This window comes from Littorina saxatilis, linkage group LG5, assembly GCF_037325665.1.
Source record: "Littorina saxatilis isolate snail1 linkage group LG5, US_GU_Lsax_2.0, whole genome shotgun sequence".
Taxonomy (NCBI): domain Eukaryota; kingdom Metazoa; phylum Mollusca; class Gastropoda; order Littorinimorpha; family Littorinidae; genus Littorina; species Littorina saxatilis.
Window position 1 is genome coordinate 63,872,135 of NC_090249.1, and position 26,446 is coordinate 63,898,580.

Sequence of the window (26,446 nt, forward strand, 5' to 3'; positions counted from 1 at the left end):
TCCTCTTCCCACACACACATCTCAATCACTGTAGGGACTGTAGCTTGCTGTTAACTCTTTCCTCTCCCCACACACATCTCAATCACTGTAGGGACTGTAGCTTGCTGTTAACTCTTTCCTCTCCCCACACACACATCTCAATCACTGTAGGGACTGTAGCTTACTGTTAACTCTTTCCTCTCCCCACACACACATCTCAATCACTGTAGGGACTGTAGCTTGCTGTTAACTCTTTCCTCTCCCCAAACACATCTCAATCACTGTAGGGACTGTAGCTTACTGTTAACTCTTTCCTCTCCACACACACACATCTCAATCACTGTAGGGACTGTAGCTTGCTGTTAACTCTTTCCTCTCCACACACACACATCTCAATCACTGTAGGGACTGTAGCTTGCTGTTAACTCTTTCCTCTCCACACACACACATCTCAATCACTGTAGGGACTGTAGCTTACTGTTAACTCTTTCCTCTCCCCACACACATCTCAATCACTGTAGGGACTGTAGCTTACTGTTTAACTTTTTCCTCTCCCCACACACATCTCAATCACTGTAGGGACTGTAGCTTACTGTTAACTCTTTCCTCTCCCAACACACATCTCAATCACTGTAGGGACTGTAGCTTACTGTTAACTCTTTCCTCTCCCCACACACATCTCAATCACTGTAGGGACTGTAGCTTGCTGTTAACTCTTTCCTCTCCCCACACACATCTCAATCACTGTAGGGACTGTAGCTTACTGTTAACTCTTTCCTCTCCCCACACACATCTCAATCACTGTAGGGACTGTAGCTTACTGTTAACTCTTTCCTCTACCCACACACACATCTCAATCACTGTAGGGACTGTAGCTTGCTGTTTAACTTTTTCCTTGCGGTTTTGAAATAATAAAACTTTGCCATTGTCTACTGTGTGTGGTAGGTGAGGTGAGGACTGTGTGTGGTTTTGGCGGCCTATACCCCAGACGGGGTCACAGGCGTAGGTGAGGTGAGGACTGTGTGTGGTTGCTCTGTAATCAATCAGAAACATTTTGGGTTTTTGAGGACTTTAAACGACCTTGGTAATTTTTCAAAGGCTTTCGCTGACTTGAAATATACCCTTCCAAATCGGAGCTCTTTCAATGATTTCAAGCATCTGTAGAAACCCATGGCTAAATAGGAACTAGGTGACGAGAGAGAGAGTGTACCCACCAGCTGTATGTAGGATCGCAGCAGCCTGAAGTACTGACTGCAGTGACGCACAAAGTCAATCACATCCTTCTCCAGCATGCGTAGAAACGACTCCACCACCGCATCAAACGCCTTGTGAGTCTGAAATACACAATACATCTTGTCAACTATCTTTCAGGCCACAATGCATCACACAATATGGACACACTACACCTTGTGAGTCTGAAATACACAACCCTGTCTTGTCAACTAGCTTTCAGGCCACAATGCATCACACAATATGGACACACTACGCCTTGTGAGTCTGAAATACACAATACGTCTTGTCAACTAGCTTTCAGGCCGCAATGCGTCACACAATATGGACACACTACGCCTTGTGAGTCTGAAATACACAATACGTCTTGTCAACTAGCTTTCAGGCCGCAATGCGTCACACAATATGGACACACTACGCCTTGTGAGTCTGAAATACACAATACGTCTTGTCAACTAGCTTTCAGGCCGCAATGCATCACACAATGTTGACACACTACGCCTTGTGAGTCTGAAATACACAATACGTCTTGTCAACTAGCTTTCAGGCCGCAATGCATCACACAATGTTGACACACTACGCCTTGTGAGTCTGAAATACACAATACGTCTTGTCAACTAGCTTTCAGGCCACAATGCATCACACAATGTTGACACACTACGCCTTGTGAGTCTGAAATACACAATACGTCATGTCAACTAGGTTTCAGGCCGCAATGCATCACACAATGTTGACACACTACGCCTTGTGAGTCTGAAATACACAATTCATCATGTCAACTAGCTTTTAGGCCGCAATGCATCACACAATGTTGACACACTACGCCTTGTGAGTCTGAAATACACAATACGTCTTGTCAACTAGCTTTCAGGCCACAATGCATCACACAATATGGACACACTACGCCTTGTGAGTCTGAAATACACAACCCTGTCTTGTCAACTAGCTTCCAGGCCACAATGCATCACACAATATGGACACACTACGCCTTGTGAGTCTGAAATACACAACCCTGTCAAACTTTTCCACTTGACATTAGAAGCCAGTCACTAGTGTTGAAAGCTTGACTCACTTAAAGGACCAGACCATGCTGTTTTAAAGGTTATTAGAACCACTAACCGATGACTGAAGGTTAGAGAAATGCACCTAAAGATGCCAAAAATGTAAAGAAATTCACCGATTCGTAGCTTTATCATTGTGATTTAATTAAAAACGTTCCGCCAAATTCGTCTGCTACACGAGACTTCGAAATGGCCGCCAGTAGACGAGAACCGGCTGTGACGTCATCTAGTGTCCGGAAACCGAAAGTTACAGCTTACGCTCAAGTGGGCGTTTGCCTACATCGAGCATCAACAACACGCCGAAGGAATGCGCACGGCTGCTGATAGCTATGAAGTATAGAAAAAAGGTTCAGGCATCAGTTGTCACCTTTTTCCGATGGGCTTACAACTTCTGCAGCAAGACTGATTAACTGTCTCGAATTGTGGAACGGTCAACACGATGTGCTGTGTTTCGCGACACTTTCTTCCAATGCGAACGCAGTTAAGCTGGCAAGAAAACCTGGCACACAAAAAACAGCTGTTGCCTAACGCAGTTCCAGTTCCAACAATTGTTGACCACTCATAGGAGGTCAGAAACCGGATACCAATGTCATCAGAACAATCTGCTTTTACTAAACGCAGACGAAAGGAAGTGAGTACATGTATACTGAATGTGTTCTGTAAGGGATATGGGTTCAGTGTCACCACCCACCTGAAAGTTCCCTCTCTCTCCCTCTTTTACACTCACCTGGATAATCGATGAGTCTCAGTTTTAATCAGTGTCCGTCCATACACACATAGACATTCACACAAACACACACACTTACACACGTTGTTATAGTTGTTATCTTTTAAATCAGTGTTTTATTAAATGGATAAAGAAATCGTTAATTCAGCAAGCTTGCATGAATAATTTGCTGTTGTCCTTTTTTTCAGATCAGGTTCTGTAATACAGTAATACAAGTACAAATTCATGTTTGCAGACATACTCATAGTGTGTTAGTGTATGTGTGTGTGTGTGTGTGTGTGTGTGTGTGTGTGTGTGTGTGTGTGTGTGTGAAAAGCACTTTGATACTTAAAACATCTGTGTTCTTTAATTTTATTACAAAACTGCAGTCAGAATATTAAGCAGATCTATTCCAACAATACATTTTGATCAGCAGTAAATGTAATGTCAAATTATGAACAACAATCCTGTGAGCAGATATATCTAACAGAAACATATAGTCTAGCAAAATAATACAACCAAGTACATGTACGGACATCATCATCCACATAAAAAAATTGATTGTAGGAAGAGCACAACTCTGTGTTATTACCACTGCTTCAGTCAAACTGCCAGTTCAACTTAATCTCTGTGGGTTTTTTTTCTCTCAGAGTAACATGGTAAAAACAACACCCAGCTGGATTGTTTGATCATGCAGCATGATTTATCCGCATAGAAAACTACTGAAACACCTAAACAGAAATAACAATGTCTTCAGAAAAAATCCACTATTTGATTGCTGTCTGTAGTACTCCTCTTGCTAACAGTGGCATTAAAATGATTAAAACTAAGCTATGCTCTCTTGGGGGGAAAAAGTGTTCTTTCTTTCTTTCTTTATTTGGTGTTTAACGTCGTTTTCAACCGTTGAAGGTTATATCGCGACAGGGAAAGGGGGGGGGGGGGGGGGGGGGGGGATGTTATAGAGCCACTTGTTAATTGTTTCTTGTTCACAAAAGCACTAATCAAAAAATTGCTCCAGGGGCTTGCAACGTAGTACAATATATGACCTTACTGGGAGAATGCAAGTTTCCAGTACAAAGGACTTAACATTTCTTACATACTGCTTGACTAAAATCTTTACAAACATTGACTATATTCTATACAAGAAACACTTATCAAGGGTAAAAGGAGAAACAGAATCCGTTAGTCGCCTCATACGACATGCGGGGTGCAGAGAAATAAGGATGTGGAAAAGAAGACTTTTGGTAAGTGAAATAAAGGTGATGGATCCAGTCAGGTAGAAATAAGACAACAAGAAAAGAATTGGAAAACTGCAGGGAATAGTAGGGAGAGTTTTCTTGGAAGGAAATATAGGTGAAAGGACTGGTAAGGCAGAAATAAGACAAAAGAAGAGAAGAAACAGAACCGTCAGTCGCCTCTTACGACATGCTGGGTAGCATCGGGTAAATTCTTTCTAGTCCCAACCAATATGGGACTCCCCCTAACCCGCGGGGGGTAGAATTTTATCAATATTTCAGCTAATTCATAGGTTTTACACCTTGTTTGGTTATAAAATTATTTATAATACTTTCTGTTAAAAAATAACTTTTAAAAAAGCAGTGGAAAAGAAAACACACACAAAAAAACGTTAAAAAACACAAATTATCCCCCTTTCACCCCCCCTTTGCTAAAACAAATCGCGTGACAAACTTATAAATAGCACGACTGAACTGGGCATCCATTTTTTAATTAGTACACAAAATTTGGTGGTGATTGGACTTAATTCAAGCTTGCTAGACAGATTTCTTTACAGTTACTGTTTTTTGGGAAGTTTCTTGGTGGCAAGCTTGGGCAGGCAGGACGTTAACGCCGTGGCAATGCTAGTCACAATAGTGTTAAGATGGATGTTATTTAGTGTAATGAAGAGATTATAAAAACAAAATAAAGCTATGAGAAAGAAAGTATGAAAGAATTCTGCCCATTCTCCAGTGAAAGTTCTGCTGATTGTGGTCACTTTTTTGTCTGTCTAAAACAGGCGTTGGAAAGAAGTTTGAATGCTGTGGCCAATCTACACCGGAGGGTCCAGGCGAGTGGAAAAGGTGAAGGCTAAGTGGAAAACAACCATGTCAGCACAAGGGGCATGGAGACAGCTTCCTGAAATGCCTTCACAGTGACTTGACATGTCTGATGAACCACGAGCCTGGATAATAAAAGGTAAACAAAGACATTTTAACATTCACTACTCAAGATTACCTCACTGAGATTTTTTCTTTGACATGTATGAAAATCTACAGGTGATATTAGCATGTATAGGTTTTTCTCCTTCTCTTGTATTAAACTTCGAGCTTAAGTTTTGCCATTCTACCCTCACACCTTACTTTTTCATCAGGTTAACTGAACGAGCTGTTTGAGGGGGTGGTGATCCTAACACTGGCCTATGGCAACACTGGCCTAATTGGCAGCTACAACAAAGCTCTGCATACACAGCGAGACTACAATGCAACAGTGCCCAGACTTTGACTGCTACAGCTAGACCAGTTGACAAAGCTCAAGTTGTCACCAAGCAGGACGCCCCAACTGGCGACCAACTATATAGACTGAGGCTGCCTATCTCCAAATCTGACAAAGCAAGAATTGTTACGCAAGCTCCACATTTCTGTTTGCAGTTTAAGCCGACCTTAAGTATGCAATGGTTATGCACCCCCCCCCCCCCCCACACACACACACACACCCCGCGGTTGAAAGTTGTAATGTACCTTTTATTTATGTGACATATTTGAAGCCTGTGTAGCTCTGTGACAGAAAGAGGTCTCTGATGGCAGCGACCAGACAGGCAGGAAGAACTTTCCTGTTCTTTCGGCAAGTCAGTATGCAACTTGTCGGTATGTCCTGAACACATCAAAACATTTTCTTTAATTTAAGATACTAAATATCATGTGGATGCACTGATTGGGTGTAAATAATAACAGCAATTGGTACAGTCAATTCACTAAATGTGCAACAGAACCCTAATCATCAGACATTTTACAACAGCAAAATTCAACAGTCCTTTTACTTTCCTGAATGTCATTATTATTTATTAAAACATGCATCTAGAGCAACATACATATATATAAATCTTTTTTTATTAAAGTTCACCTGAAATTCAGGCTGCTTTCCCATGCAAAGTACAAATGCAAGTGTCCATAAACCAGGGTTTAATACATGTACTATGTGAGTGAGTTCTGATGAAAAAGTGATTGTGTTGTAATATTGGTTATTACTGAGTGTTGAAGTTACAATGATTACATTATAAAAACAACAACAACAGAACAATGTGAAGAGCAAACTTCTTCTGTGGGCATGCAAGTGAGTTAATTATTGTATGTGAAACTATATGTGACTGAGTGTTACAAATTTAAATGACAACAGTTGTTCAGTTTAAATTTTCTTGGTAGCCTCCAAAAACAACAACAACAAATACAAACATTTAACAAGAAGAGCAAACGCTCGATCGAGTCACTTTCGCAGTTCTGAATATTATATGAGGCATCAGATGGACAGGAAGAAATTGCTATTCACAACACAATACAGATGTAAATAATTTGATGTAAAGAATAATCCTATAAAGTTTGAATCAAATCCGATGAATAGTTTCAGAGATATGATATTTCAATTTTTTTCCTTCAAGACATACCTGTGACCTTGAAAAAGGTCAAAGGTCACCAAAGCAGACGTCAAAGTGTAGAGGTCACTGGGAGTCACGTTCACATAAAATTTGAGCCCGGTCACTTTTATAGTTTCCGAGAAAAGCCCAACGTTAAGTTGTGTGTTGCCGAACAGAAAAGGCTAGTTATCTCCCTTGTTTTTCTGATAACGTTCGTAAAAGGCTACAGATGTAAATACTTTGATGTAAAGAATAATCCTACAAAGTTTCAATCACATCCGATGAACTTTGTCAAAGATATAAAATGTCTAATTTTTCCTTTGACGCTGACCTGTGACCTTGAAAAAGGTCAAAGGTCAACGAAACCATCGTTAAAGTGTAGAGGTCATTGGAGGTCACGACTAAACAAAATATGAGCCGGATCGCTTTGATAGTTTCCGAGAAAAGTCCAACGTTAAGGTGGTGTCTACGGCCGGCCGGCCGGCCGGACGGCCGGACGGCCGGCCGGCCGGACAGCCGGCCGGCCGGCCGGACAGACTAACACTGACCGATTACATAGAGTCACTTTTTCTCAAGTGACTCAAAAATCAAACAAATATAGGCACCTCAAAAAAAGTTGTATGTACACCTTCGTGGCTGGTGATGCATTCTTGCAAGTTTTCATTCTGCAATGTACCTCAGGGTAGCTTCCTCTCTCTCCTCTTCTGCCCCTCCCACACGTACAGTGGCCACTCTGACACCAGTCTCTGAAATCAAGAACAGTTAAAACTGCGATGAACTGTTGTTCTTTTACTCGTGAATGCAATGCATGAACACTTAAACAATATCCCACTTATTCGCGAGTGCGTTGACATTTCAGTCCACAAACAATCATGAGCAAAAAGACGAGAGTGAAAAAAAGCACAGACTCGAAAGCAGACGATAAGTTCAGCACAGAGAGCGGGCGTGTTTATTACCTTTGATCGCTGAGACAAACAGAGTCGCAATTTTCATCGTCACTGTTTTCACTACAGCTGGAAGTGGCCACCTCATCTTCCGTGCTTGATTCGAGGAGAGAAACTGGTAGTTCGAACATGTACGGTTCAATTTCGTCTGCAGTTACGCTTGTTGCCATGTTGGTGCAACTACCATCTTGACACTGTATGACGTCACGGATAATTTATTCGAAAGCCAGTCTCGCGAAGATAACACGACACAATGGCGGGTCGTTTTGGAGAAGAAATCCGTCGCTTCGGTCACAAAATTCGTCGGATTACGGCCTTAGAAGATTCCGAAGTAACCCAAACATTGTTGAAGACGGTAAGAAAGCGGTTTTCTTACTAACTGCAAACATCGGGAAGTGTTCGGTCGCGCAGGAACACGATTCGAAGCGTTTTTGACGCTAAAACAGCATGGTCTGGTCCTTTAAGCAAGAGTATTCCCTCTTTCTCAACCCATACAAACACAACTGAGTTATTTCCCCTCAAACTGTCTATTCCCTTCAAAATGTTAACACCAAACTTTAGTTTGAAGTGGTGAAAGAGAGCATGAGTTGTGTGATACTGACACAAACAATGGCCATGTCATACTGACACAAACAATGGCCATGTGATACTGACACAAACAATGGCCATGTGATACTGACACAAACAATGGCCATGTGATACTGACACAAACAATGGCCATGTGATACTGACACAAACAATGGCCATGTCATACTGACACAAACAATGGCCATGTCATACTGACACAAACAATGGCCATGTGATACTGACACAAAAAATGGCCATGTGATACTGACACAAACAATGGCCATGTGATACTGACACAAACAATGGCCATGTGATACTGACACAAACAATGGCCATGTGATACTGACACAAACAATGGCCATGTGATACTGACACAAACAATGGCCATGTGATACTGACACAAACAATGGCCATGTGATACTGACACAAACAATGGCCATGTGATACTGACACAAACAATGGCCATGTGATACTGACACAAACAATGGCCATGTGATACTGACACAAACAATGGCCATGTGATACTGACACAAACAATGGCCATGTGATACTGACACAAACAATGGCCATGTGATACTGACACAAACAATGGCCATGAGATACTGACACAAACAATGGCCATGTGATACTGACACAAACAATGGCCATGTGATACTGACACAAACAATGGCCATGTGATACTGACACAAACAATGGCCATGTGATACTGACACAAACAATGGCCATGTGATACTGACACAAACAATGGCCATATAAATGTACAATCCAAATGGAGTAAAAACAGTTTATTTGTAGTGATGACAGATACCACTAGGTAGGGTCTGAAGTCTGAAGTCTGAATGTTTTAATGAGTAGGCCTTGGGCCCTTTTCATGGAGATGAGCACATCTCGAGCACCAGCATACAAATGCACATAGTAAACAAAAACAAGAACATCCTACTCATTATATATAATCCTATTCCAACAATTCCGGTGTGCTTTTCACAAACTTGCGCGTACATGGGTGTTTGTGTATGTTTACGAACGTGTGTATGCTTTGTAAGGGAGTACAGGCAAATCCAGCCAACTCACAAACGGTTAAGTCAAAAATTCGCTTAGCACACAAAGAAATTCTGGTCCGGAATTATCCCTCTTTATCTATGTGTACAAAGTACCCTGAGCTCGAAATGGGATTTCTCTTACGTAAGTCGAAAGACGGATAGCACACAACAGAAAGTCAGTCCCAAAGACAAAGTTTACTCTATATTTACTACAGCAACTCGAAACACGAAACTTGGCGTCAAACACTAGCGCATTGTGTAACCTTATTCCCTTCTTCTCTACACGGACGCCACACCGACTGGTCAGTCGGCACGCAATAAAGTATGAACTGAAGTTAGGAGGGGGCGAGGAGTAAGGAGGGGGCGAGGAGTAATAAGGAGAATTATCCAACTCCAAGAAAACATTCTGAAAAAGGTGGGGAAGTGGTGACAAGGCAGTGAACGCACTCACCATGCACTGACATCATACGAAAGCAGCCACACAAACACAGCACAGAGGCAGAGGCAGGTGTGCAGATGTTTTGTGAGAATAAGCGTTGAAAACCAGTTTGAATAAAAAAAAAACAGCAGATAGAGCCGCATGTCATAATCATTCTTCTTGTCTGGCTTTATTGACTGCATGCCGATCTTGTGGCAGTGACTTTTCACTCTTCAGTCGGACTGTACACAAACCGCTCTCACTCTCCCTCACTGACTACCCTAAGCCCTGACAACTGATCCTTGGAAATTGTTTGGAAGAGTACACCTCTCTATTTCTCTCCAATGCTCTTCCTGCTGACTTCAGTGACACCGGACACCCCACTGAGTTTAGCCAGCTACCCCCCCCCCCCCCCTCTCTCTCTCTCCCCCCAGCCATGTACTGTTTGGTGCTGTGGCCAGAGAGGTGTCACCGGCTAATTGAGGCCAGCTGCACTGTTCACTCAGAGCAAAACTAGTTGACTGTGTCTAACTTTTGACAAAGCAACACAACTGAAGGGTTCACAGATTAGGTAACCGACTCACTGGTCAAGGCTGCAGGGAAACAAGAGTATCTTGTCAATGAAAGATGTTACACACAGATACGCGATGCTGAGAACGGTGGCCGATTTTTCACTCTCTTTCTCGGAGGGCCTTCATCATTGCAGGGACTGCTGTAAAGAAATGCTTGCTCAGAAACTAACTCTTTTTGCATTGAAACATGCACCAGAACTGGTGGACACCATCGACAATGTCAAACATGAAATCGAAGCAGTTTGCTTGAGGAAACGGTCGTCAGCAACTCAAACTTCTCTGTTTTCTTTTTTTAAGAAAATCTGAGGTGACTTTCTTTGTGGCCCCGCCCCCTCCCTCTGTAAGGACCCCCCTCCATAAGGACCGATTTTTGTCAACATTTTCAAGGTCGCTAGAGAGGGGTTCCACTGTACTATGACCAAGTCGAAATTTCGGATAGGACACAATAACAATTCGGTCCCTTCAATTTCGTCTTATCCGGATTTGCCTGTATTGCCCTGTTTCGTTTACGGATTACGGATTACGAATGGAAAGCGCCTTCATGACAAATGTAGAAAAACGTAGCAATAGCGGCTTACTAGTGTTTGAAAACAGCATGGTTAATTTAAACAATGATGGGATTCTAGTGTATTTTCGTGGAATATAATATTCACTCTTAACTCAGCATATTTAGGGCATACTAAAACAAAGTGGACTTCATCTTCAACACTGCCACAACAAAATGGACAAGATAAATCAGCGGAGGTTGCATTTAAATTAAAGCGAAATCGATGCACTTTCAGGTAGGTAGGGTGATACTAAGAGACCCAAAGGTAGAGTGATACTGACACAGACACCGCCGTGAGCGAGGAAGCTGGTGATCATGCTCTCCATCAGCCGAGAGAACATCACGCGCACTTCCTTGACAGGACACTCCAGTAGAAAGGGCCTGCAACCAACAACACATCACACAGTAAGTTATCTGCCCCTTAGTGCAACCATCAACACATCACACAGTGAGTTATCTGCCCCTTAGTGCAACCACCAACACATCACACAGTGAGTTATCTGCCCCTTAGTGCAACCATCAACACATCACACAGTGAGTTGTCTGCCCCTTAGTGCAACCATCAACACATCACTGTCAGTTGTCTGCCCCTCGGTGCAACCATCAACACATCACACAGTCAGTTGTCTGCCCCTTAGTGCAACCACCAACACATCAAACAGGGAGTTGTCTGCCCCTTAGTGCAACCACCAACACATCACACAGTGAGTTGTCTGCCCCTTAATGCAACCATCAACACATCACAGTCAGTTCTCTGTCCCTTAGTGCAACAATCAACACATCACACAGTCAGTTCTCTGCCCCTTAGTGCAACCATCAACACATCACAGTCAGTTGTCTGCCCCTCGGTGGAACCATCAACACATCACACAGTCAGTTGTCTGCCCATTAGTGCAACCACCAACACATCAAACAGGGAGTTGTCTGCCCCTTAGTGCAACCATCAACACATCACAGTCAGTTATCTGCCCCTTAGTGCAACCACCAACACATCACACAGTGAGTTGTCTGCCCCTTAATGCAACCATCAACACATCACAGTCAGTTCTCTGCCCCTTAGTGCAACCATCAACACAGCACACAGTGAGTTATCTGCCCCTGCAACCACCAACACATCACACAGTGATTCACCTGCCCCTTAATGCAACCATCAACACATCACACAGTGAGTTATCTGCCCCTTAGTGCAACCACCAACACATCACATAGTGAGTTGTCTGCCCCTTAGTGCAACCATCAACACATCACACAGTGAGTAATCTGCCCCTTAGTGCAATCACCAACACATCACACATTGAGTTGTCTGCCCCTCAGTGCAACCATCAACACATCACACAGTGAGTTATTTGCCCCTTAGTGCAACCATCAACACATCACATAGTGAGTTATCTGCCCCTTAGTGCAACCACCAACACATCACACAGTGAGTCATCTGCCCCTTAGTGCAACCACCAAAACATCACACAGTGAGTTGTCTGCCCCTGGCATGCATATAGCATGAATTGATTGTTATCAAGAGAGACCCACCAACCCACACACTCTCTCCCCCCTCATATAGCGTGAATTGAGTTTGATATCAAGAAAGACACACCAACACACACACACACACTCTCCCCCCTCTTATAGCGTGAATTGAGTTTGTTATCAAGAAAGACACACCAACACACACACACTCTCTCCCCCCTCTTATAGCGTGAATTGAGTTTGTTATCAAGAAAGACACACCAACACACACACTCTCTCCCCCCTCTTATAGCGTGAATTGAGTTTGTTATCAAGAAAGACACACCAACACACACACTCTCTCCCCCCTCTTATAGCGTGAATTGAGTTTGTTATCAAGAAAGACACACCAACACACACACACTCTCTCCCCCCTCTTATAGCGTGAATTGAGTTTGTTATCAAGAAAGACACACCAACACACACACACTCTCCCCCCTCTTATAGCGTGAATTGAATTTGTTATCAAGAAAGACACACCAACACACACACTCTTTCCCCCCTCTTATAGCGTGAATTGAATTTGTTATCAAGAAAGATACACCAACACACACACTCTCTCCCCCCTCATATAGCGTGAATTGAGTTTGTTATCAAGAAAGACACACCAACACACACACTCTCTCACCCCTCTTATAGCGTGAATTGAGTTTGTTATCAAGAAAGATACACCAACACACACACACTCTCCCCCCTCTTATAGCGTGAATTGAGTTTGTTATCAAGAAAGATACACCAACACACACACACTCTCCCCCCTCTTATACCGTGAATTGAGTTTGTTATCAAGAAAGATACACCAACACACACACACTCTCTCCCCCTCTTATAGCGTGAATTGAGTTTGTTATCAAGAAAGATACACCAACACACACTCTCTCCCCCTTCTTATAGCGTGAATTGAGTTTGTTATCAAGAAAGACACACCAACACACACACACTCTCCACTCATATAGCGTGAATTGAGTTTGTAATCAAGAAAGACACACCAACACACACACACTCTCCACTCATATAGCGTGAATTGAGTTTGTTATCAAGAAAGACACACCAACACACACACACTCTCCACTCATATAGCGTGAATTGAGTTTGTTATCAAGAAAGACACACCAACACACACTCTCTCCACTCATATAGCGTGAATTGAGTTTGTTATCAAGAAAGATACACCAACACACACACACTCTCTCCCCCCTCTTATAGCGTGAATTGAGTTTGTTATCAAGAAAGACACACCAACACACACACACTCTCCCCCCTCTTATAGCGTGAATTGAGTTTGTTATCAAGAAAGATACACCAACACACACACTCTCTCCCCCCTCTTATAGCGTGAATTGAATTTGTTATCAAGAAAGACACACCAACACACACACTCTTTCCCCTCTTATAGCGTGAATTGAGTTTGTTATCAAGAAAGATACACCAACACACACACACTCTTCCCCCTCTTAAAGCGTGAATCAAGAAAGACACACCAACGCACACACTCTCTCCCCCCTCTTATAGCGTGAATTGAGTTTGTTATCAAGAAAGATACACCAACACACACACACACTCTCCCCCCTCTTATACCGTGAATTGAGTTTGTTTTCAAGAAAGACACACCAACACACACACACTCTCCACTCATATAGTGTGAATTGAGTTTGTTATCAAGAAAGACACACCAACACACACACACTCTCTCCCCCCTCTTATACCGTGAATTGAGTTTGTTATCAAGAAGGACACACCAACACACACACACTCTCCCCCCTCTTATAGCGTGAATTGAGTTTGTTATCAAGAAAGATACACCAACACACACACACTCTCCACTCATATAGTGTGAATTGAGTTTGTTATCTAGAAAGACACACCAACACCCACACACTCTCTCCCCCTTCTTATAGCGTGAATTGAGTTTGTTATCAAGAAAGACACACCAACACACACTCTCTCCCCCCTCATATAGCGTGAATTGAGTTTGTTATCAAGAAAGATACACCAACACACACACACTCTCCCCCTCTTAAAGCGTGAATTGAATTTGTTATCAAGAAAGACACACCAACACACACACTCTCTCCCCCCTCTTATAGCGTGAATTGAATTTGTTATCAAGAAAGACACACCAACACACACACACTCTCCCCCCTCTTATACCGTGAATTGAGTTTGTTATCAAGAAAGACACACCAACACACACACACTCTCCACTCTTATAGCGTGAATTGAGTTTGTTATCAAGAAAGACACACCAACACACACACACTCTCTCCCCCCTCATATAGCGTGAATTGAGTTTGTTATCAAGAAAGATACACCAACACACACACACTCTCCCCCCTCTTATAGCGTGAATTGAGTTTGTTATCAAGAAAGATACACCAACACACACACTCTCTCCCCCCTCTTATAGCGTGATATGAGTTTGTTATCTAGAAAGACACACCAACACCCACACACTCTCTCCCCCTTCTTATAGCGTGAATTGAGTTTGTTATCAAGAAAGACACACCAACACACACACTCTCTCCCCCCTCTTATAGCGTGAATTGAGTTTGTTATCAAGAAAGACACACCAACACACACACTCTCTCCCCCCTCTTATACCGTGAATTGAGTTTGTTATCAAGAAAGATACACCAACACACACACACTCTCCCCCCACTTATAGCGTGAATTGAGTTTGTTATCAAGAAAGATACACCAACACACACACACTCTTCCCCCTCTTAAAGCGTGAATTGAGTTTGTTATCAAGAAAGACACACCAACGCACACACTCTCTCCCCCCTCTTATAGCGTGAATTGAGTTTGTTATCAAGAAAGACACACCAACACACACACACTCTCCACTCTTATAGCGTGAATTGAGTTTGTTATCAAGAAAGACACACCAACACACACACACTCTCCACTCATATAGCGTGAATTGAGTTTGTTATCAAGAAAGTTACACCAACACACACACTCTCTCCCCTCTTATAGCGTGAATTGAGTTTGTTATCAAGAAAGACACACCAACACACACACTCTCTCCCCCCTCTTATAGCGTGAATTGAGTTTGTTATCAAGAAAGACACACCAACACACACACACTCTCTCCCCCCTCTTATAGCGTGAATTGAGTTTGTTATCAAGAAAGATACACCAACACACACTCTCTCCCCCCTCTTATAGCGTGAATTGAGTTTGTTATCAAGAAAGATACACCAACACACACTCTCTCCCCCCTCTTATAGCGTGAATTGAGTTTGTTATCAAGAAAGATACACCAACACACACACACTCCCTCTTATAGCGTGAATTGAGTTTGTTATCAAGAAAGATACACCAACACACACTCTCTCCCCCCTCTTATATCGTGAATTGAGTTTGTTATCAAGAAAGATACACCAACACACACTCTCTCCCCCCTCTTATAGCGTGAATTGAGTTTGTTATCAAGAAAGATACACCAACACACACTCTCTCCCCCCTCTTATAGCGTGAATTGAGTTTGTTATCAAGAAAGATACACCAACACACACTCTCTCCCCCCACTTATAGCGTGAATTGAGTTTGTTATCAAGAAAGATACACCAACACACACACACTCTCTCCCCCCTCTTATAGCGTGAATTGAGTTTGTTATCAAGAAAGATACACCAACACACACACACTCTCCCCCCTCTTATAGCGTGAATTAAGTTTGTTATCAAGAAGGACACACCAACACACACACACTCTCCCCTCTTATAGCGTGAATTGAGTTTGTTATCAAGAAGGACACACCAACACACACACTCTCTCCCCCCTCTTATAGCGTGAATTGAGTTTGTTATCAAGAAAGACACACCAACACACACTCTCTCCCCCCTCTTATAGCGTGAATTGAGTTTGTTATCAAGAAAGACACACCAACACACACACACTCTCCCCTTTCAGTTGTAGCCGTGTGGCGATTTGACGTACTGTTGTTCCTTTCTCTCGTTCCCTACCCCAATTATTCCCCTTGACCATGCGTGTGTGTTTGTTCCGTGGTGTCGTGTATGTCGTTGTTCCGTGATGCGTGTATGTCTTTGTGCGTAGATGCTGCGTTTTAATTGGTTAATCCCTTAACGGATGCGTACACATTCACCCCCGACAGTGCGAGTTCGGTCAGTCTGACCGGTGATTTCGAAGTGTGAAGACGTGTCAGTGCGCTTTAGCCTTGAGACCGGTGTTCTATTTGAAACAGTTCTTTGTGTTGGTGTGACATCTTTTAAAATACAGATAGCCTGTGCTGGATTGTGAGTATCATCTTTGACCTGTGGTTTAATAGCTGATTTACCATCAGCGAGGTGAGTGATTCAGACCGGCGATGTGTTGAACAGTCCCGCTGTAACTTCGTGTGTGTTTAGTTCTTCATTGAGGAGTGAACTGTAAGAAGATGCTGTTTCTTTTGTTTATATTGAATGTTGCTTGTCTATAATATGTTCTGGTCGTATGAATGATGCTATGGTGTGCACGCATGTATGTAGCTATTTTATCCTAGTGGCGTTATAGCGTCAGTGTCGTTGTTTGGCCGTTGAGACCCAGTTTTCCCGCGCTAGCCTAGTTCTTTGTCTTGTCACGCGTGTCCTGTGTTGCGGGCGCGTCACATCCTGTGTGACGTTATAGATAGCGTAGCGCCCCCTGTAGTAACTTGTGAAGTTATCGGTCCTTGTCAGTGTGTTACGCTCCGATGGTTTAAGGGGAGAGGTGGCACGAAAAATGAAATCTGAGTATTTGTTAGTTTTCTTTGAAGTTTTGGGGTACTTTATAAAAAGAAAGCATAAAAAAGCACCTGCATGCCCATTTTTTGACCAAGCAAGTAATATTTTCACAAAAAAATACCAATTTCTTCAAAAAAATACGAAAATTACACACCACGCCCCATGAAATTCAAAAGACATTTTTGAAGCTACAGACTTCAAATGCAGTGAAAATTACTCCCAGATATCAGTTTCAGACTTATACAGAGCCATTTTGACCAAATTACCCCAGTTCGAATTCAGCAGCATAAATTGAGAGATATAAATTTTTGCCCCCAAAATACCCAATCAGGCTTATATTATATTCTCTAAAAAAAAATTTTGATGGGTTTTACAAAAACCGCTCTGTAAGAGTCTGGCAAAATCAAATCTTACTCCTGTAAAAAAAAAATTATAACTCTACCACAAGTAGTTCTGACGAAATATCATTTCCCGCGTTGATACCGTCCTTGAAAACCCATATTCAGAGAAAATTGCATTTGAAAGTTTGTAAAGTGTTTCTTTACACATTATGAAGACACATTGCCGAAAAAAGAGTCTGGGTGTGTTCATGTATTGTTCCGAGTCTTCTTCAAATGATGTTGGTACTTATTCCCCTCCATCCCCCATCAGTCCAGCACCGTACACCTCCCCCTCCTGGTCTTCTCGCTGCTCCAGCTGACGTTGACGACCAGCACATCTTGCCCTACGAGCTGCTACAGCGGCCACATCTGTTGCTCTCTCCGCCTTCTGGACCCTCACCTTGTCTTTTTTGGCCAAAGCAGAATGAGTAAGCTCAGTAATTGGCAAGCTCATGTCGTCCATGACCTGTGCCAGTGCAAAGTTGCCTCTGTTGAACTTTGCGACAGCCTCAGCGGTGGCGCGGCTGCTTCCACCCGGTCTTTCCCAACAAAGACTTCTTTGGGGCAGTGTCCCCACATGACATTGTGGAGAGACTCATTACTGTTCTGAGTCTTGCCATGGGCCGCGCGCTTGAGAAGAATGGGATTTGTCATTCTCCTGTAGATGGGCAGAACAGCATGTGATACTTCCCTGGACAAGGCAGTGCCGTTGTGCCCTGCGTGTGGAGGTGGTGGTTGCCCTTCTGCCCTGGCTCTTTGAAAAAAGCACCATGAGGCTGGCCCGGCTGGACATCTGTCGTGGTGAGGGTCCTCGTCAGTTGAAGTCACATGGAAGAAAGTGGCCCAGATCGCCTGCTCCATGGCTCGCTGATCTTCAAGGTTGTTGAGGATCGCGCTACGGAAGTAGTTTTGCAAGCATTGACACTTTTCCTTGGTTAGTCGCCCCTCCCCTCTTCCACCAAGCCTTCCATCCTTTGATGCCTTGCGGAGAGCTGTGCCCATTCTCTTGGGGAGGTGGTTGGTACATTCCAGCTTGGTGATGGGACGTGTGGGACCGTAGGGCTGAGCTGCAGCCAGAGCATTGAACGCTGTGGAATCTCCGTCCGACAGCATAGTTCTGTACCTGAGGTTGTGACGCTCAACAGACCTGCAGCATAGAAAAATTAAAAAAAACTTAGTGTAAAGTACTGGCTGGATAACTACTGTCTTGAAAAAAAATATGAAAAAGACTGGGGTTCATGGGCCAACAAGGTCCTGGTGAGATACAGACGCAGACCGTACCCACGAATGAAAATGATTTTGGATATTACTTTAGTGAAGAGTATCAGGAGGCCTCTCCCAGCAGAAAATACATACATGTATTATTATTACTGGAAAGTGTGCCAATTTACATTGGCTTGTGTACTAAGTGTGTATAAAGTGATCTTTTCATAGAGGGTGAACATTTAACTTGTACTTGTTAGAATATATACATACACACATCTCTCTCCCTCTCTCACACACACACACACACACACACACACACACACACACACACATTAATACACGTACACGCACACACAAACACACACACACTGACAATGAGTTTGATCCCAACTTGTTTGGGACACTTTTTCTTTTCAATAGAAAAGTTTTCAGGTTTCCTCTGAAATTTGCAGATTCAATAAAAAATTTCCCAGCCTAGCTGATCCTTTAGGACATTGTGAACATTTAATGATTTATCAACAAAAGAAAATGTATTTGTGAAGGGTTTGTGGACAGTGTTTTGTTGCAAAAATATATGCGTCTGTGTTGTGTTTTGTTGGTCTTCATCTTTCTTTGTAAAGAAAAACAAACACCCACAATGTACCATGCTTTATACAATTTTAAATAAAATTTACTTTTTAGCGCAACCTTATTCATGTTGTCTTATTCTGTATTTGAAAATAAAGGATATAGGGAAGAGTGTATAGGCTATTAGAACAATATTCTTACCTTCCCCACAACTCCAAAGCTGCATCCCTCTCCATAGACTTGGCAGATCCCTCATGGTTAATGCTGCAGTCAGGCTGGTGAAGCTGCTTCCACTGTAGTTGCTCGGCATCGGTCATCCCCTCTAGTTTTTCTTTGTTCATCACACATGTGTGACAGTATGTGGATTTCACACAGAAGTCCAGCACATACCCAGTCAGAACATCAACAACAACGCCAACTCCATAGTGTGAGGAAAATCCTCTCTTGTGCCATGTACCATCAAAGGCCACATCCACCCAGAGAATGCCATCATCATCTTCCCAAGCACCGTCTTCCTCACCATCATCATTCACAGCATTCACTCTGCCTTGAGGAAATGTTTCCCTGTGGGCTTCCCTCACAAACTCCACTGTTTCGTTAAGTGTGGCATCTGTAGCTTCCACAATGCTGGCATTGACTCGTTTGTCTATGCGATGATAGGAACTCTTGTTCATCGCTGGCATTCCAAAGACTGTGCACAGTTTGTCCACACTGGAGTATAGCACAATCTCTTTGTTCACTTCAAAGGGAACATTTTGTCTGTGGTTGAGGTTGTTTTCTCTTGGCGACGAATACTCTGTGCGTGAATACTGGCAGCTGTCGCAACACAGCACTAGTTCTTGTGACAAGCCCATCGAGTCACCAACTCGAATTGTCACATGTCCTGCCTCGCACTCCGGGCACTTCACATCAGAGAGAAGCGAGTTTTCAGTTCAACTGACTGCACTCGGCAAAACACCACGAACGGCGATTTAGCTCAGCTGGTGGTTGAGCAATCGGGTCGATGCCTGCACCACTAAATCTCCTCAGTTTCGTCGCCGAAGCAGAAATACCTTCGATTTGAGGCTGATTACGGTTCACATCGCCCAAAACTGGCCGAGGTTTGACTCCGAGTCGATTCGAAACATCCGCGTCACCACTATCTCTCAAAACAACTGTCTCTGCTCTGCCAACTTCAGGCGCGTTCTCGTCGCCTGCTGGTTTTTCCTTCCTCGTTGTTCGAGCATCTGAAAGCTGATTCTTCCTTTTGCGTTGGGAAGATCCTTGCGAATTTCGGAGTAGACATTGCTGGTTGATAGTTGATATTGAGTTACGTGGAATCGACACTGTGTTTACAACGGATAAGGCAGTTTGCGCATGCGCGTCACTGTGGTCATTGACAACGACCAACCAGAGAAGTTTCTCAAAGGTTAGAGGTTGTTCTCATGAATATTCATATTACTGTCTGAAAAAGTTGATGCGCGATCCGGCCGTTGTACGGAAATAACGGACGGTTCATGTCTATTTTTAACGTTCACAGAAAACGGGAATTCCCGCTCAACCGTTCGATGTGTTACTGCCAAGCTTATTCGGGGAATCGTGGTTGTTGCAAGGACTTGAAAACATAGATTGTTCAGCAATTTCTCACACTTGCAGCACTCACACATGTACACATACTTTGAAAATCACCACTTTATTGCAAAATAAACGAGGAAATTGACAAAATAAACAACACACAGTGATTCTATGATGTTCAAAGTACCTGAAAAAAACAAAAACCCAAAACACGTTTTTGAACAAATGTTTGCTAAAATTCCGTGCCACCTCTGCCCTTAAGACCGTAAGGCGTGAAGTGTATCCTCAGTTACCTATTGTGTAGGGAGTTAGTCCCGTCTCTCCCATTATTTCTGGTGTACGTTAATTAAAAGTCACGTTATCACAACCTCTGTCTTGGCGTCTCATTTATGCTTCCTGGCCTATTTTCCCCCCCTTCCACTCCACCCGATCACACAGTGAAGGCAACAAAGCTGTGACTCACTTGAGGTACTGGTTGCCGTCGGTAGCGAGAAAGTCGATGAACCAGAGACAGCCCTCCTTGGAGCGTGACATCAGCATGTCCAACACCTGCACCCACTCGTCCAGATCACACCTGTAACAAACATAGACAGGTAGGTTATAAACACCTCCACCCACTCGTCCAGATCACACCTGTAACAAACATAGACAGGTAGGTTATAAACACCTGCACCAACTCGTCCAGGTCACACCTGTAACAAACATAGACAGGTAGGTTATAAACACCTGCACCCACTCATCCAGATCACACCTGTATCACACCTGTAACAAACATAGACAGGTGGGTTATAAACACCTGCACCCACTCGTCCAGGTCACACCTGTAACAAACATAGACAGGTAGGTCATAAACATCTGCACCCACTCGTCCAGATCACACCTGTTACAAACAAACACAGCCTAACATGACTGACCAACCACCAAACTAAACCAGGAGTACTCACTGCGTGAGACTGACCAACCACCAAACTAAGCCAGGTGTACTCACTGCGTGACACTGACCAAACACTAAAAGTGAACCAGGTGTACTCACTGTGTAACACTGACCAACCACCAAACTAAACCAGGAGTACTCACTGCGTGAGACTGACCAACCACCAAAGAAAGCCAGGTGTACTCACTGCGTGAGACTGACCAACCACCAAAGTAAGCCAGGTGTACTGACTGCGTGAGACTGACCAACCACCAAAGTAAGCCAGGTGTACTCACTGCGTGAGACTGACCAACCACCAAAGAAAGCCAGGTGTACTGACTGCGTGAGACTGACCAACCACCAAAGAAAGCCAGGTGTACTCACTGCGTGAGACTGACCAAACACTAAAAGTGAGCCAGGTGTACTGACTGCGTGAGACTGACCAACCACCAAAGTAAGCCAGGTGTACTGACTGCGTGAGACTGACCAACCACCAAAGTAAGCCAGGTGTACTGACTGCGTGAGACTGACCAACCACCAAAGTAAGCCAGGTGTACTGACTGCGTGAGACTGACCAAACACTAAAAGTGAGCCAGGTGTACTGACTGCGTGAGACTGACCAACCACCAAAGTAAGCCAGGTGTACTGACTGCGTGAGACTGACCAACCACCAAAGTAAGCCAGGTGTACTGACTGCGTGAGACTGACCAACCACCAAAGTAAGCCAGGTGTACTGACTGCGTGAGACTGACCAACCACCAAAGTAAGCCAGGTGTACTGACTGCGTGAGACTGACCAACCACCAAAGAAAGCCAGGTGTACTCACTGCGTGAGACTGACCAACCACCAAAGTAAGCCAGGTGTACTCACTGCGTGAGACTGACCAACCACCAAAGTAAGCCAGGTGTACTCACTGCATGAGACTGATCAACCACCAAAGTAAGCCAGGTGTACTCACTGCGTGAGACTGACCAACCACCAAAGAAAGCCAGGTGTACTCACTGCGTGAGACTGACCAACCACCAAAGAAAGCCAGGTGTACTGACTGCGTGAGACTGACCAACCACCAAAGTGAGCCAGGTGTACTGACTGCGTGAGACTGACCAACCACCAAAGTGAGCCAGGTGTACTGACTGCGTGAGACTGACCAACCACCAAAGTGAGCCAGGTGTACTCACTGCGTGAGACTGACCAACCACCAAAGTGAGCCAGGTGTACTGACTGCGTGAGACTGACCAACCACCAAAGTGAGCCAGGTGTACTCACTGCGTGAGACTGACCAACCACCAAACTAAGCCAGGTGTTCTTTCTTTATTTGGTGTTTAACGTCGTTTTCAACCACGAAGGTTATATCGCGACGAAAGCCAGGTGTACTCACTGCGTCCTCTGGCGCGTCCTGAGATATGTGTTGAGGAGGAAGGTGGTGGACAGCTGGAGGGCGTTGACACACATCGCGTGGAACTGGGGGCACTCCACGTAGTCCTGTCACATGACACAGTGAGACACATGACACAGTGAGACACATGACACAGAGAGGGCGTTGACACACATTGCGTGGAACTGGGGGCACTCCACGTAGTCCTGTCACATGACACAGTGAGACACATGACACAGAGAGGGCGTTCACACACATCGCATGGAACTGGGGGCACTCCACGTAGTCCTGACACATGACACATGACACAGTGAGACACATGACACAGAGAGGGCGTTGACACACATCGCATGGAACTGGGGGCACTCCACGTAGTCCTGTCACATGACACAGTGAGACACATGACACAGTGAGACACATGACACAGAGAGGGTGTTGACACACATCGCGTGGAACTGGGGGCACTCCACGTAGTCCTGACACATGACACAGTGAGACACATGACACAGTGAGACACATGACACAGAGAGGGCGTTCACACACATCGCGTGGAACTGGGGGCACTCCACGTAGTCCTGACACATGACACATGACACAGTGAGACACATGACACAGAGAGGGCGTTGACACACATCGCGTGGAACTGGGGGCACTCCACGTAGTCCTGACACATGACACAGTGAGACACATGACACAGAGAGGGCGTTGACACACATCGCGTGGAACTGGGGGCACTCCACGTAGTCCTGACACATGACACATGACACAGTGAGACACATGACACAGAGAGGGAGTTGACGCACATCGCGTGGAACTGGGGGCACTCCATGTAGTCCTGACACATGACACATGACACAGTGAGACACATGACACAGAGAGGGCGTTGACACACATCGCATGGAACTGGGGGCACTCCACGTAGTCCTGTCACATGACACAGTGAGACACATGACACAGTGAGACACAAGACACAGAGAGGGCGTTGACACACATCGCGTGGAACTGGGGGCACTCCACGTAGTCCTGTCACATGACACAGTGAGACACATGACACAGAGAGGGAGTTGACACACATCGCGTGGAACTGGGGGCACTCCACATAGTCCTGACACATGACACATGACACAGTGAGACACATGACACAGTGAGACACATGACACAATGAGACTCATGCACTCAGTGTCAAGTCTTAAAGCCCAATCAGTTTCAACTCTTATGGGGCCGTCACATGCGCGATTCAATCGTGCGATTTACCCTGTCACACGGGCGACTGAATCCCCTATCACTGTCAACTCTTAAAGCCCCTATGAGTGTCAGTTCTTAAAGCCCCAATGAGTGTCAGTTCTCAAAGCCCCTATGAGTGTCAGTTCTTAAAGCCCTATCAGTGTCAGTTCTTAAAGCCCCTATGAGTGTCAGTTCTTAAAGCCCCTATGAGTGTCAACTCTTAAATCCCCTATGAGTCCCAATGAGTGTCAACTGACAGCGTTCCTCCTGGCCAGGGCGAGCAGGAAGGTGAAGTAGTGTGTGCTGTAGACATCGCGGTTCTTGACGAATGTGATGTTCTGGGCGTGGATGGCTTGCTGGATGGGGGCGGGCATCTTGTCCACGAAGATCCCCCGCTGCTCTCCCTTGTGAACCAGCTCCTCTAGCTCCATCAGGCTGTTAGAGTCCAGGCTGCGCTTGCTGAAATAAAACATCACAGTCAGTGAGATTTAACATCACACAGTGAAACATCACAGTCAGTGAGATAGAACATCACAGTCAGATAGACAAAACATAACAGTCACTGAGAACACTCTACTCTATGGTGTTTTACAATTGTAGCTGTGTGGAGATTTTACAGCCATTGTCTTGTTCTTCTTTTTCAGTCCTAGTCACGATTATCTCCTTTGACGCACTGACATGTTTGTCTTTGTTATCGTATTTTCCGGGTCATAAGGCGCGACTTTTTACCTCGAGTTTGACCCCTGCGCCTTGTATAACAAAGCGCCTAATCCGTGAATGAAATACGAAAAAAATCAAAGAGACCGCCTGAGTACCAGTCAAACAACTTGTGATAAGGCATGTTTCAGCTACTATAGGTACTACCCTGGCCAAGTTTCCTCTCAAGACATCAAAGAGACCGCCCCATAGGTTAAACTCGGTCACTGACCCCGGTGCAGGAAGTGTTTCCTCTCTCAGATATGACAGGGGAACCACCTCTCATAGCTAAAACTGGGTCATTGACCCCTGGGAAGAAGGTCAGTGTCTATATACAAGGCAACCCAGCTATCACAATGGACCTGCCTTTGATCTCGCGGCACACACAGAGCACACATATTTCCACTCTGTATTCTTCCTTTGATGTGCGGCTTATTTTCATTCTTCGACCGTTTGTTACCGGTATACTTTTTTAATTTTGGTGCGCCCTATCGGCCCCCTGCGCCCAATGGGTGACTTTCTTTCTTTAATTGGTGTTTAACGTCCTTTTCAACCACGAAGGTTATATCGCGATGGGGGAAGGGGGGAGATGGGATAGAGCCACTTGTCAATTGTTTCTTGTTCACAAAAGCACTAATAAAAAATTTGCTCCAGGGGCTTGCAACGTAGTACAATATATGACCTTACTGGGAGAATGCAAGTTTCCAGTACAAAGGACGTAACATTTCTTACATACTGCTTGACTAAAATCTTTACAAACATTGACTATATTCTATACAAGAAACACTTCACAAGGGTAAAAGGAGAAACAGAGCCTGTTAGTCGCCTCTTACGACATGCTGGTTACTTACTTACTTACTTACTGCCTTTCACGCCTGGTGGCGTGTAGGGCAGCGACATGCTGGTTAGCATCGGGTAAATTCTTTCTCGTCCCAACCAATATGGGACTCCCCCTAACCCGCGGGGGGTAAGAACAAGAACACATACCCTCCCTGTGGTAGCATGCGACGACTGAGAATGCGACTTCGCTTGGCCGTGGACGACGTCTTGGGTTCCTCCATCTTCTCGTAGAACAGCAGGTAGCCGTTCCAGTAGCGCAGTCGGTCCTCTGGGTAGGAGCTCGCTGAAAACACATAGACACATAGAGATATAGACATAGACACAGATAGAGATATAGACACCCGGTCCTCTGGGTAGGAGCTTGCTGAAAACACATAGACACAGATAGAGATATAGACACCCGGTCCTCTGGGTAGGAGCTTGCTGAAAACACATAGACACAGATAGAGATATAGACACCCGGTCCTCTGGGTAGGAGCTTGCTGAAAACACATAGACACAGATAGAGATATAGACACCCGGTCCTGTGGGTAGGAGCTTGCTGATAACACATAGACACAGATAGAGATATAGACACCCGGTCCTGTGGGTAGGAGCTTGCTGATAACACATAGACACAGATAGAGATATAGACACCCGGTCCTGTGGGTAGGAGCTTGCTGATAACACATAGACACAGATAGAGATATAGACACCCGGTCCTCTGGGTAGGAGCTTGCTGATAACACATAGACACAGATAGAGATATAGACACCCGGTCCTCTGGGTAGGA

The 26,446-nt window shown here is 44.4% G+C and overlaps 2 protein-coding genes across 4 annotated transcripts in view; both read right to left on the reverse strand.

The window, feature by feature from the left end:
• LOC138967690 (ubiquitin carboxyl-terminal hydrolase 24-like) overlaps positions 1-26,446 on the reverse strand; it is a 315,079-nt gene that overhangs the window by 49,537 nt on the left and 239,096 nt on the right. For 2 of the 3 annotated variants that reach the window (XM_070340337.1, XM_070340338.1), the window contains 6 exons: positions 25,822-25,957; positions 24,396-24,597; positions 22,918-23,021; positions 21,090-21,200; positions 10,971-11,070; positions 1,194-1,313 (listed from right to left, as the gene is read on the reverse strand). In XM_070340337.1, coding sequence (XP_070196438.1) covers positions 1,194-1,313; positions 10,971-11,070; positions 21,090-21,200; positions 22,918-23,021; positions 24,396-24,597; positions 25,822-25,957 — 773 coding nt within the window. Of the gene's footprint in view, positions 1-1,193; positions 1,314-10,970; positions 11,071-21,089; positions 21,201-22,917; positions 23,022-23,801; positions 23,938-24,395; positions 24,598-25,821; positions 25,958-26,446 lie in introns of those variants that run through there. The other variant, XM_070340339.1, reaches the window with a different exon arrangement.
• Positions 16,895-20,888, reverse strand: LOC138967693 (uncharacterized). The gene is made up of 2 exons (XM_070340348.1): positions 19,274-20,888; positions 16,895-18,446 (listed from the first exon to the last, which is right to left on the reverse strand). The coding sequence occupies exons 1-2, from the start codon at positions 19,924-19,926 to the stop codon at positions 17,750-17,752; spliced, it is 1,350 nt and encodes a 449-aa protein (XP_070196449.1). The 5' UTR covers positions 19,927-20,888; the 3' UTR covers positions 16,895-17,749.

Coding starts and splice junctions, on each gene's coding strand:
- LOC138967693 (XM_070340348.1), bottom strand. CDS start 19,926: ATGGGCTTGTCACAAGAACTAGTGCTGTGTTGCGACAGCTGCCAGTAT. Junction 18,447..19,273: donor GCTTTGGAGTTGTGGGGAAG/GTAAGAATATTG, acceptor TCTATGCTGCAG/GTCTGTTGAGCGTCACAACC.